The 12,685-nt window shown below is 41.2% G+C and overlaps 1 protein-coding gene across 4 annotated transcripts in view; it reads left to right on the top strand.

The window, feature by feature from the left end:
- Positions 1 to 12,145, top strand: part of CDC42SE2 (CDC42 small effector 2) — a 160,544-nt gene extending 148,399 nt beyond the window's left edge. For all 4 annotated transcript variants that reach the window (XM_077469777.1, XM_077469769.1, XM_077469792.1 and 1 more), the window contains 2 exons: positions 4,583 to 4,696; positions 8,558 to 12,145. In XM_077469777.1, the coding sequence (XP_077325903.1) occupies positions 4,583 to 4,681 (99 nt within the window). In that variant the 3' untranslated portion in view covers positions 4,682 to 4,696; positions 8,558 to 12,145. The remainder of the gene's footprint in view (positions 1 to 4,582; positions 4,697 to 8,557) is intronic.
- The last annotated feature ends 540 nt before the right edge of the window (positions 12,146 to 12,685 follow it).

Raw genomic sequence — 12,685 nt, forward strand, 5'->3', positions numbered from 1 at the left:
ACTGATTGGACCCAACATGCTGTTATTACGATTTATTTAGACGGTGATTGTAAACCATCCAATTTTTTTTAAAGAACAAAACGTATATACTTACCTGCTCTGTACAATGGTCATACACAAAACCGCTCTGATCCTCCCCTACTTGGGTCCCACACCAGTGCTCCTGGCCTTGCCCCACATAGCAACCCGCTTGCCAATGGCTGAATCAAGATGAGGCTCAGGTAAGTTTGGGGGGGGGGGGGGGGTGTCTGCACTTTTTTTTTTTAGAGCCACCTTAAAGCAGGTCTACACCCTACGACCCCTTTCACACCAGGGCATTTTGCAGGCGCTATAGCGTTAGAAATAGCGCCTGCAATCCGCCCTAAAAAAGCTGCACCATTGTCTGTAGTGTGAAAGCCCGAGAGCTTTCACACTACAGCGGTGCGCTGGCAGGATGTCAGGAAAAGTCCTGCCAGCAGCTTCTTTGGAGCGGTGAAGGAGCGGTGTGTTTACCGCTCCTCCACCGCTCCACCACTGCCTCTCCCCATTGAAATCAATGGGGCAGCACTGTAATACTGATGGCAAAACGGCGCTATTGCGGCGTATTGCTGGCGGTTTTAACCCTTTCTCTGCCACTAGCGGGGGGTAAAAGCTCCCCGCTAGCGGTCGAAATGCGCCACAAATCCGGCGGTGTAAAACTCCGCTAAAAATAGCGGCGTTTTATCCGTGACGCTATGGGCGGTGTGGTGTGAAAGGGGTCTAAAGGAAGCTCAGCTTATTTGCCTCCTCCCCCTCCACTGCCACATTTGGCCTCTTATGTGAGGGGAGAGGAGGATCCTTTGCTCCTTCATCCGGAGGTTCAGCCCCACTCCTCCTTCCCCCGCCACTGGACCATTCACAAAGTGCAGCACGCTTTGCACATGTGCAGTAGGGAACTGGCTGTGAAGCCGCAAAGCTTCACTGCCGGTATACCTGGTTGAGATGGCAGTGGCAGCACACGAGAACCAATCGAAAAATCAGCTCAGGTGAAGACACCGCTGAATTCGTGGACAGGTAAGTGTCAGCAGCTACAGTATTTGTTCTATTTTTCTGAAGGAGCCTGGAGCTCCTCTTTTAAGGAGCATCTTAAAGCAGTATAGAGCGCACTTTTTTTTTTTTATGGGCCCCCAGGTGGTTTATGCCATAATGTGCTAGTATGCACCCTATATTAGCACTTTATGACAAACTTACCTGTCAAACAAGCCCTCCAGCACTGTGCTGTCACCGAGTTAGTGGGTTTCGGGTGCTTCCATCTTTGCCCGGTTTTCCTTCTGGGTTCACATTCTCCGAACACTTGATGGGCTGGGTCACGAAGACCTCACTCCTGCACATGTGCATGGGGGGGTCACTTGCCACCGCACAGGGCAGGTAACAAAAAAGTGCTCTGAGCTGTACATGCGTGGCTCAGATAACATTACCGCTGACAGGCCGGGTAGAGGCATTTATGACAGATGAGATCACTAGGGTCTCTTCTGTTCTAAAATCCCTGCCTGTTATTTTTAATAAATTCTTCTTTAGGCTAGGTTCACACTATTGCGATGCGGGAACGCCGCGAATCCGCGGCGTTTTCCCGCATCGCATACCTCCCGCCGGCAGTTCACACTGCCCTATGCGGACGGCTGGGGGTGTCAATGTTATGTTAATGACACCCCCAGATCCGTCGGCATATCGCAGTGCGATCTGCCGACTCGCACAGGAATCGGATCGCATGGTGTGAACCCCCATGCGATCCGATTCCGTTGCGGACCCAAAAAAGGGTCCTGTGCGAGTTTGCTGCGGGACAGCTGCGAGTTCAGCCATACTATCTGTATGGCTGAACTCGCAGTGCTACGGAGATCGGATGTGATTTGCTGTGCGAATCACATCCGGATCTCCCCCCGCAGCAGTGTGAACCCAGCCTTAATCCCGCTTTAGGCTATACACTGGTCGTGTATGATGACCTGTGATGACTGCTTTTTATGGAAGATAAAGAGCATCAATTGCAATTAACAATAATTTCCTTGTGCTGATCTCTATCAAGACAAGCTAATGACGTCTGAGTACCTGAATGACTCCTTTTCATTCCCGTGTAAACACGTCTACCTGTTTGTACAAGGCCCACATTTTTTATTTTATTTTTTTTAAAACCTAGTTTAGACTGCCACCCGAAGGATGCCGCTTAGTAACACAGTCTAGATCTGCAAAAATTCCAATTTCTCTAGCTCTCATGCTGCGTTAAAAACTAGATAATGACTTAATTAAGTTGCATTCCATTAGTGAAGAGTAATTTCAGCGTTGTAAAAATTGTACGCATCTTAATGGTAATCTTGCTGTTACACACAAGTTGTGCAATCATGTAGGCCTGCTTGTTAATCTCTTCTGTCCTCAACAAAGGCAACATAGAGCTTATCTCCCTAGGTGAGGGGATGTGTGGTGAGCCATTTAGGATATATTTAGCAACTACTGTTAAAGGGACGTGTGCTGTGTTGGGTAAGCCAGTAGTAGTACAAAATACACAACTATCGTGTATGGTAAACAAAAGACATACAACTGTGATGCATTATGCAGGGACTACAACATCCCTCACTATTATATTGGAAATCCAACTTTTTTTTCCTTTTTTTTTTTTTTTTAAAGCCAAAGCAGTGCTAATCAAACAAGTAGGTAAATGGTTGAAATAAACTCACTGTTTTTACCATGAGTAAAAAACCTTGTGATAACTGTCTTTAACGTTCCACCTGTTCAACTGACATCTGGGTGGTCATGTTCATTTCTTGGGAATTTTTATTATTATAAGAAATAACTGAACTTTTTTTAGTTTTTAAAAGAGTGGAGTCGCATTCTGTTATAAAACCTGGCTGGTTTTATTGCTGGCTGTTTGGTCCCTTTCACACTGGGTCAGTGCAGGCGTCGGCGGTAAAGCGGCACTATATTTAGTGCCACTTTACCGTCGTTTTGGCAGTTTTAACCCCCGCTAGCAGCCGAAAAAGGGTTAAAACCGCTCGCAAAACAGCGCTACAGCTGCGCTTTGCCGGCGGCATGGCCGCGCTGCCCCATTGATTTCAGTGGGTAGGAGCAGTTTATTCACGGCTCCAAAGATGTGGCTAGCAGGACTTTTTTCACCGTCCTGCCAGCGCACCACTCCAGTCTGAAAGCCCTCCGCCTTTCACACTGGAGTGAAAAGGGCCGTTTTTTTTCAGGCGCTACACAGGCGCCTGAAAACCGCCTCGGTGTGAAAGGGGCCTTAGGGAGATTCAACCCTTTTAATTGTCCTGGTGACTGTTATCACCAAAGTCAAAGAAAATCTCAAACTTTGGTCACCAGAACAGAGTTAAAGGGGACAATTTCCAATGGGGATACTAGTTGTTTTCAGGGATTTCACTCACTTCCTGTTGTGGCTATCATTCAGGAAGTGAAAAGAAATCTCCCCAATGGAACATAGATTGCTAAAAAAAGCATGTTTTTTTCTTTTTTTTTTTTTCTTTTTCGGTTCGGCAGGCGGTGTTGTTGACGATAGATTTACATGGAGGGGCACTGTTTTTTTGTTATTTTTTTTAAATAATGAAATTGTCAAAAACAGTCTGTGTTTTTATTACTTTTTTTTTGGACGGGGGGGGGGGGGATCTGGGGGCCACGCTGTTAAAGGGACCCCAAAGCACCCACCCCCGATGTTGAGGGCATGTTCTGGTATGGTTCAGGAGTGGGGAGTGCTCACTCACCCCCCTTTCCTGACCTGCCGGGCTGCATGTTCAGATAAGGGTCTGGTATGGTTTTGAGGGGAACCCCATGTGTTTTGTTTTTGTTGTTGTTGTTTTTTTTGGCGTGTTTGCGTTTTGTTTGTTTTCTTTTATTTTTTTTCCAAATTTTTATTTGTTGGCATTTTTTTTTTTACATTCAGCTGTCGGTGAAGAACCCGCTGACAGCTGATGAGTCATCCGTTGTTAAGGACATGACAGCCAGCTTCTCGGCCCGCTCCTTAGCAACCAGCTCAATGCAATACATTTGCATTAAATATTGCGGTTATTACTGCTAAATCAAACAAATATTGCATTCAGTATTTAACGCAAAATTCTTAGTGAATTGCACTTTCAAAACTGGTTTACGCAAGTTTTATTTTACCGCATTTTTTTGGCCGTTATTTAATTCTCAGTGAATTGACCCCATGGCTCTATTATTACACTGGTTTCACTGGTTTACTAAAACGCCTTTGAGTTTTCTTCAGTTTATTAAAGAAGATAACACTTTAAACTGACATTTCTAGCCAGCGGTTTAGATTTCAATTGCTGAACCCTGAAATGTCAGTAGCTTTTATGTGTGAAATGGTTATTCCGCCAAATAACGTATTGAAAAATTATGGAAATTTCACAGCAAGTAACTTATTGAAAAATGATGGAAATTACACAGTATGTTTCATGCTGACACCAGATATTTTTTTATATTCCAATATGCTATACTTGGATCCTTTGTCATTCTTTGTATAACATAGTCTGTGTCCTCATGTAATTCTATAGTATGTGGAGCTCAGCTTCTACCTGTTGGTTGTAATGGTAAGGACACTAACTTTTCTCTCTCTGGTATGTTATAGGTGAGTTCCATCCAAAACCAAATGCAGTCAAAGGGTGGTTATGGTGGCAACATGTCAGCGAATGTCCAGATGCAGCTGGTGGATACAAAGGCTGGATAACCTTAGTATTTCCTGGTTAGTATCTTATAAATCTCTGTTTTAATTGTTTTAGTAACTGAAGGAACAAGAAAAAATTGTAGGGAGGCTTAGCCAGAGACATGTTGATATGAGGATATATTGTATCATCTTAAAGGGAGACAATCATACCTGGATATAAGAAAGAATCTGAAGTTGTGACAATTGTTAAGGTTTACTGAAAGTGGAGCTAAACTCCCCGATACCTTTCCTTCAACAGTCTGACATCCCTTCAGCATCTTCTTACAGGTGCCAGGCTGCGGGCATCTTCAGTGGGCAGCACAGGATAGCTTCCCTCCTGCACATGCTGGTAGGTTTCTTTTATTGCAGAAGAGACATTGCATGTCTCCTCTGCAATAAAGAGTCTGCTTGCATATTTTTAAAATGAGACTTTAGTTCTGCTTTAAGAAAGGTTTATATGTGTCTTAAGCTTTACCTCCCCTCTCTCAATCAGAATCTTCAGCTTCAATTTCAGGGGTCAGATTGACAGTTGCTTGTGGTCAGCTGCCCAAGCTCATACCCTGTCATCCAGCTTTTGAGTGTACATAACAGTATCATAACAGGGTCCTGAGGTTGTTTATACTTCTCTTAGCAGCCAACTTTAGTTATTAGATACTGTTATGTACTTTTAGCATCTGGGAGGCAGTGTTAGCCCCCCCCCCCCCCCCCCCCAAAGTAGCTTGTTATCAGGGGGCCACACGCTTTAGTTAGTCTTTTTTTTACCCAACCAAATTGAATCTGTCTTTCCCCTCCTCTCTCCCCCCACAAGTAGAGCTTTTTTTGGTGGCATTTGATCACCACTGAGTTTTTTTTTTGTGCTATAAACAAAAAAAGTCCGACAATTGTGAATTTTTCCATTTTGGAAAAAAATAAAAAACAATATTTTTTACTTTCTGTCATACATACATACATACATACATGTTTTTGGTAAAAAGAAATGCCACTAAGTGTATATTAATTGGTTTATACCTACATTATATCATCTACAAACTATGATATATATTTATAGAAGTATTATTTTTTTATATACTAGTAACAGCGGCGATCAGTGACTTTTGACACTTTGTGGGAGCCAGCGACACTAATACAGTGATCAGTGCTAAAAATATGCACTAATGACACTGGCTGGGAAGAGGTTAAACATCTAGGGCGATCAAAGGGTTTAACTGTGCCTAGCCAGTGTTTTTGTGTACTGTTAGGCAGTTTTACTAGGGGAAGAGATGGATTTTACAGGAACAAATTTTACATAAGATCGAAGATCTGCCTTGTTTACATAGGCAGATCTCAGTTTTGTGTGTTTTACCGACAATCGGCAGGTGTCGGATGACATCTAGTGCCTGGCACCTGCAGATTGGCTTCTGCTGTGCTTAATTACAGCAGAAGCAGTTCGTCCCCTGCAGGTAGAAGTGCAAAATCAAATATATATATATATATATATATAAGATCCTGCACAGGAGAGCTTCCCTGTAACAATAAATCTGCTATGAGGTGGTCTTGAAGTGGTACAAATCCATAACAGACCCAAAGGGCCTTGTATGGATTGGGGGGCTCCACGCTGCTTTTTTTTTTTTTTATTGTCTACATGTGTTTTTGTTTTGTTTTTTGCATTCAGCTGTCAGCAGGAAACCTGCTGACAGCCAATGAGTCATCCATTGTTGAGGACCCAGCCCACTCCTTAACTATTGGGAGGGAACCCCCACACTGCATCTGAGTAATACCGCCAGCAAAACCCTGGTGATAAATATCACATCTTTTTTTACTTTCTGTTCTGTTTGTGAGTTGGACTTAATAACTTCCTGCATGTTTTTTAGTGGCATTTACCGGCACGTTTTTCATTTTGCGTTAAATACCGCATAATTATTATTTTGTTTGTGTGAATTGGACATATGTTTACTGCATGCGATAATGTACGCAAATGAGTCCCTTATTATTGTGTTATCGCATTCAGTAATTTTTTGTAAATTGACCCCAAAGTAAGTAAAGCTAACTGAGTGCACCTGTAAGACTCTTACGTGTTAGATTATATGGAAGCCCACAAAATTATAATAATTGAAACACTAAATTTTCATATTCTTGCAAAGTCCCAAACATGACTGGTGTGTTTAAAGCAGACCTAATCTCAAAAGTTAACTTTTGAGACCAACTTATTTTAATTGCTTGTATGACACCATGGAAACAAATTACGGTGCAGTAGGTTTTAAATTATGCCCCTGGTAGCTGTTAAAGTAATAATACCATATGAAAACACTGAGGAATTATTGTGATAAATTGTAATACATGGCAGATTGACACTAGGCACCATGTGTAAAAGATACTAATATTGAGTTTGAATCTTTTGGCCTGTATGCGACTATCATATATTGCTCCCACTCCCAAATCTTTAGAACGGCATTGTCTCCATGTGTGTGGTAAATCTCTACTTGTGCTCATCATTTAAATTGGACAAAAACTAATTTTAAAGCGGAGCTCCACCCAAAAGGTGGAAGCTCACTTGCTTCCTCTTCCCTTCCGCTGCCATATTTGGCACCCCTTAAGGGGGAGGGGAGAACGGGTACCTGTTTTTGACAGGTACCCGTCGCCACTTCCGGGAGACCTTGCCATGACGAGATCGCCTGGAAGTTCAGCCCCCCTCCTCCTTCCACCACCACCGGGCCATGCAGAAAGCACAGCGTGCTCCGTGCATGCACAGTTGGGAACCGACTGTGAAGCCGCAAAGCTTCACTGCCAGTTTCCCTTAAAAGGGATGGCGGCTGCAGCACCCGAGAGCCAAATGAAAAATTGGCTGGGGTGCCGACATCGCGGGAATCCTGGACAAGTGTCCCAATATTAAAAGTCAGCAGCTACAGTATTTACCCTGCTACATCGGTCCTCCATTGGTCCTACTTCCATCCGACTTGAATGAACGAGGCGATTCAGTTCGCATTGTGCGCTATACAAGTATTTCATTCATTCAACGAAATAAGATTGTCTGACTTGTCCTTTGACCAATCAAAACAATCCCATGACATATATCCTTTTCCTGCTGCTGTAATCACCACGTTGGATGGTTAGGACAAGGATCTGACTTTGATCCGACTTCAATGATATTCAGTGGGCTGAAGTAGGACCAAAGTTGGACCAAAGTAGCGCAGAAACCTTTTTTAAAGTCAGACCAACTTGTGTCAGGCCAGTTAAGACTGCTCTCATAAGGGAATCATTGATTTGCACACGTCATGCGACGTGCTCCCAAAGTCAAAGCGTATGTCATACCAGTGTGAACCCAGCCTAAAAGGAATTGGCAAATAAATACATTTGCTAATTCCCTCTAAAGTTCACTGGAATTGTTGCATTGTATCCCTTTTTACAAATACTTCTATTTTCTATGCTACTTAACTCAGTGTGGTGGCCATAATGCAGTAGTATGTTACTACTGCCCACAATAGAAGAACATTTGTCCAGAAGCTAAAATTGCCTGAAAATTTTTTTGTTTTTGTCCAGTTCACACACAACTTATGTACACAAAGATTCGCTGCACAAAGAGCTGTGTGAATTCTGTATTAATTGACCCCTATGTGATGGGGTCAAGCTATCTGGCAACTGTTACTTTTCATGGTTGGGTTAAGATTAGGAGCTGGGGAAGATTACTAGTAGAGAGGCCATTGATACTCTGACACTTGCTTTTAAACCAAAAAGTCTTGCAGCGAGTGCTATTGGAATTCCCAGTGCTGAATGCCATTGTCGCAACTATTTTGGACCACCAGTTACTATAATTCCCATTGTTAACATAGCTTTCGGTTAGCTCTTGAGTGTAAGCCTGTTTTATCTGCATTAGCATTTTGCATGTCAAAGATATAAATGGTAATTTATCTCCTGTCTTTTTAGGGTCTCCTGGATGGTCTATAGCTACTCCTTCCCTCTGTCTTCACCACCCTCATTTTGCATTGGTGACTTTTTTCTGTTTTCTCCATTGTGTGCAAGATGATGCGTTGTCCTTCCATGTGATGGAACAAGATGATGACCTGTGTTGACGATCTGGATAATTTATAGGCAGTGCCATGCCTCTCCGGTGGAAAAAAAAAGGCACTTGGCCTATGCCAAACAAAATGTATTAGGAATCCAATTTGCAGGCCCACACTTTTACACTCCTGCTATTTTACATTCATTTTGCTTTTTATTTTATTTTTTTATTTTTTTTTAGTCTATTTGCTCTAGTCAGGCCTTTGCTAATTTTGTTGAGAATGCCCAGGATCTCCAAGCACAATACTAGTTGCGACTGGACTGTTCATGAAGTAGATGACTTGCATGCGATGTAATGTTGCTTTGTACAGTGGCCTGGTATGGGCTCACCAAACAATTGATCTGTTGCTAAAAGACTGATGAAAAATCTGCCAAAATGCCCTCCTAAAGCAACAGGATGCTTGAGCCTCTTAGAATAAGACTAAGAACTTTTAGATTAGTTACTCTAGAATTCTGTCACTTTAGGTCTACCCAAACTGATCTCGGTAATGACGACCATTATAATAATAATAATAATATTGACAATGATGATAAATAATAATAAATTGCTTCCACTCTTAAGGAATTCTGCTGTAAATGTTCAATATATTTATTTGAAAGATCTGACCTCGAGATTGTAAACACGTGTAGTAACCTATAGTGTTGTGTTGGTGCTTTTTGTCTGTAAAAAGAAAAAAAAAATAAGAAAAAAATATATATACCCTGACGAAATAGGAAAAAAATAAAAAAACATTCCTGCTTTTTACCTATGCCTATGGTTAGGTATTGTCTAGTGCATGTCAGACTACCTGCTATATTACTTTAACATTTAATGACATGCAGGCAGTATTCCCCTCATCAAATTCCTTGTGCCATCCAATTACAAACTACCAACATGGTTAACCGCACAGCAGAGAGCAGCTTACAGAGCGAATTGGGACTTTTTACCAAATCCCATAGTCTGGGATGAGGGGTCAGCAATAAGGGCCTCAGTTGTCGTGGTAAATCATGGTGGATGTTGCTTAAAACACAATTTGGACACAGCTTGTTCACCCCTGGCTGGAGCTGTATTCTAGAAAGTGAAGCTTAAAAATTACATTAACCACAAACTGTGATTTCTATATAAATATTAACAATGTGCCCTGTGAGTTTATTTTTCTTTTGCAAAATAGCTTATATGGGGGGAAAAAAAAGTATATGACATAAGAAAAAGAATGAACTTAAGTTACAATGTTAATCTAACCGCTGTCATTATGTTTAGCATGTTTCCATGCAGTCCACCATTTTCAGGCTGGAGGGAGCATAGGCTTTAGTATCAGTCCAGCTACTTAATTAACTTAAGTTAAGTATTCAAGTGCTGCAGCATGGATGCGGAATGTTCCAAGGGTAGAATACAAGTGGATAAACTGGCATCTAACATACAGGGTGATGTTTTACAGTGTCTGTAAAATGGGTCTTCTGCTCAGGTTCAGAAACATGTATGTCTTTTACGCATTGTGAAAATAGTTTATTATATATTGCACTGTCTATGGATGTACATGTTGTTTGGTCCCGTTTAAAGTCAAGTTGATGTTGTGGACTAGGACATTTTTTACTTAAGTCAGGCATGTCCTTTTCCACATCCGTATTGAAAATGTAAATCTAGTTAACGAACCATGAAGCCAAAATGTACTGTTAAATCCAAATCTAGCATACCAACCACAACCCTGTCTGTAAAGAGTCTTAAAGATGGGCATTTGGAAAGAGAGAATAGGTTAAGAAAAGAATGATGTGAATTTATTGCAACAGTGAGAAACACCAGATCAGTATTCCATACGAACTTGGCATATGAAGTGGCAAAAAGAATATTCAATCTGGGGCCTACCAGGTGCCTAGTAGTCAGGTTTATTATACAGCCACTGCCTACATACTGTGAATGGAGCCATTTTGTTATTTCCTCTAATACCCATTGTGATAGAAGTTGAGCAAACAATTGCAAAAATTTACTCTGATGTTGACTACTTGCTCATTTCTGTAACATCAGGCAGCATGTGTGTCTGCTTATTTAATACAATTGTATAAAGAGAAATAAGTAGAGTATACTAAACCAGTCCAATTTCAAGTAGCTGAAACCATGTCTAGAATAAACCACATCTAGAGAGATCATTTTTTTTTTGTTTCGTTGGCCTATTGAGTTTTGGCAGTGTAAAAAGTAATGATGCTGGGCATAAAACACAATCTCATGATCAGATTTCCGCTTTCCTACAGGCCTGGATAATGATATTAGCATAGTCAGAGATGGCCATCAACTGACAAATCTTTCACAGTAGCACTGCAAACCAGAGATCCCCTTGAACGATGTGTGGCCACTACACATCTAATGTTATTGATTTGCGCTAAAAGAATTGATCAATTTATTAGAAATAAGGTCTGATGAGTATATAGCTGCGATTAGACACTGGTCAGAAGATCCGACTGTAGTAATAACATTTGTGTCAATGATCTGTGCTTACGCATAAACCTACCGGTTGGACAACAGGCATCCCTAAGGCTCTATTCGCACCTGAGCATATCAATTTACTGGCTTTTTTGTTTAGCAATTCAAAAGCACTAGTGGGAATAGAGGGAGAGGAAATTAGGGGTGGAGAGGTGCTGTTTGAGTAGAAAACAATCGACAAAACGCTTGTAAAATGCTCAAATCAGGTGTTTCTATTGAAGTGTATGGGGCCAAAAACACTTGTAATCTGCCAAAAAGAAGCTCATGTACTTTTCTGAGCTTGACGTTTTGCTTCAGGCCGCAGAATGCTCAAATGTGAACATGGGCCATTAAAATGAATGGGATTTGGCTTGTTGAGCGTTTTAGAGCTACAAGCTTCAAGCAGAAAATCACTCAGTTGTGAACTGGGCTTAAAAACTACAGTTTCACCGTATGCATGCAGTCTAACCCAAATCCAGCCAAAACAAGCCAGTTCACATGATCATTATCTTAAGTTGCAAAGTGCAACCAGTAGGATATTATCAGTGCTATATCCCCAATGAATGTTATTAACAAAATGACTTCCTTTACACTGTTAGGTGCTTTTTTACTCTGTTGCAATCTATTCAAACGTGTGATCAGATATCAGTATTGTGTTGTGATTTTACACAATGTTCCGCGAAAAATACAAAAACATTATCAAACTGTGCCAGGATTCTTTGCCATGCTTTTTATCATCCTACTACCAAGCTGTTTGAAGAGCGGGATTATCAAAAAAGATATTTTCACATTCTTTGATCAAGAGAAAAATAAATAAATAATTGACATATTTTTATAACAAAGCATACTTTTTGTACATTGTGTTCATTCTTGAAATAAAAAGTCAGTTCAGTGTTGGCTTGTAGATATTACAGAGAAGTATTGACATTGATTCAATAAATGTTTTCTTTCATCTCTGCGTTGGAATTTTCATTTAATTTTCTGAACATTATCAAATAAAGTTGGCAACTGAAAATATATATAGTGAGAAGTGTATTTGTTTAAAAAAAAATAAAAAATAGCTATGATATTATTTACCATGTATGGACATTTTCTGGATCTAAAAGTAAAATTCTAATGCTGTCAAAGATGGTTAGAAAGGAGGATCAATAGTCACTTTGGGGTTGGTTTACTAAAACTGGAGAGTGCAAAATCCGGTGAAGTTCTGCATAGAAAGGTTTTGTCAAAGCTTAATTGAACAAGCTGATGCTAGAAGCTGATTGGCTGCCATGCACAACTGCACCAAATTTTTCACACTCCGGTTTCAGTAAATGAACCGCTTAGACCCCTTTCACACTGAGCCGCCTAGGGTGTCAGCGGTAAAGCGACGCTATTTTTAGTGCCGATTTACTATCGTTTTAGCTAGCAGACGAAAAGGGGTTAAATCCGCCTGCAAAACTCCATCGGAGCGGCATTTTGCTGGCGGTATTGCAGCACTGCCCCATTGATTTCAATGGGGAGCAGCGGTGGAGGAGCAGTGAGTTCACCGCTCCAAAGAAGCTGCTGGCAGGACTTTTCTG

Source organism: Lithobates pipiens, unplaced genomic scaffold (assembly GCF_037356315.1).
Source record: "Lithobates pipiens isolate NorthernLeopardFrog02 unplaced genomic scaffold, aLitPip1_a1.2 Scaffold_11, whole genome shotgun sequence".
NCBI classification, from domain to species: domain Eukaryota; kingdom Metazoa; phylum Chordata; class Amphibia; order Anura; family Ranidae; genus Lithobates; species Lithobates pipiens.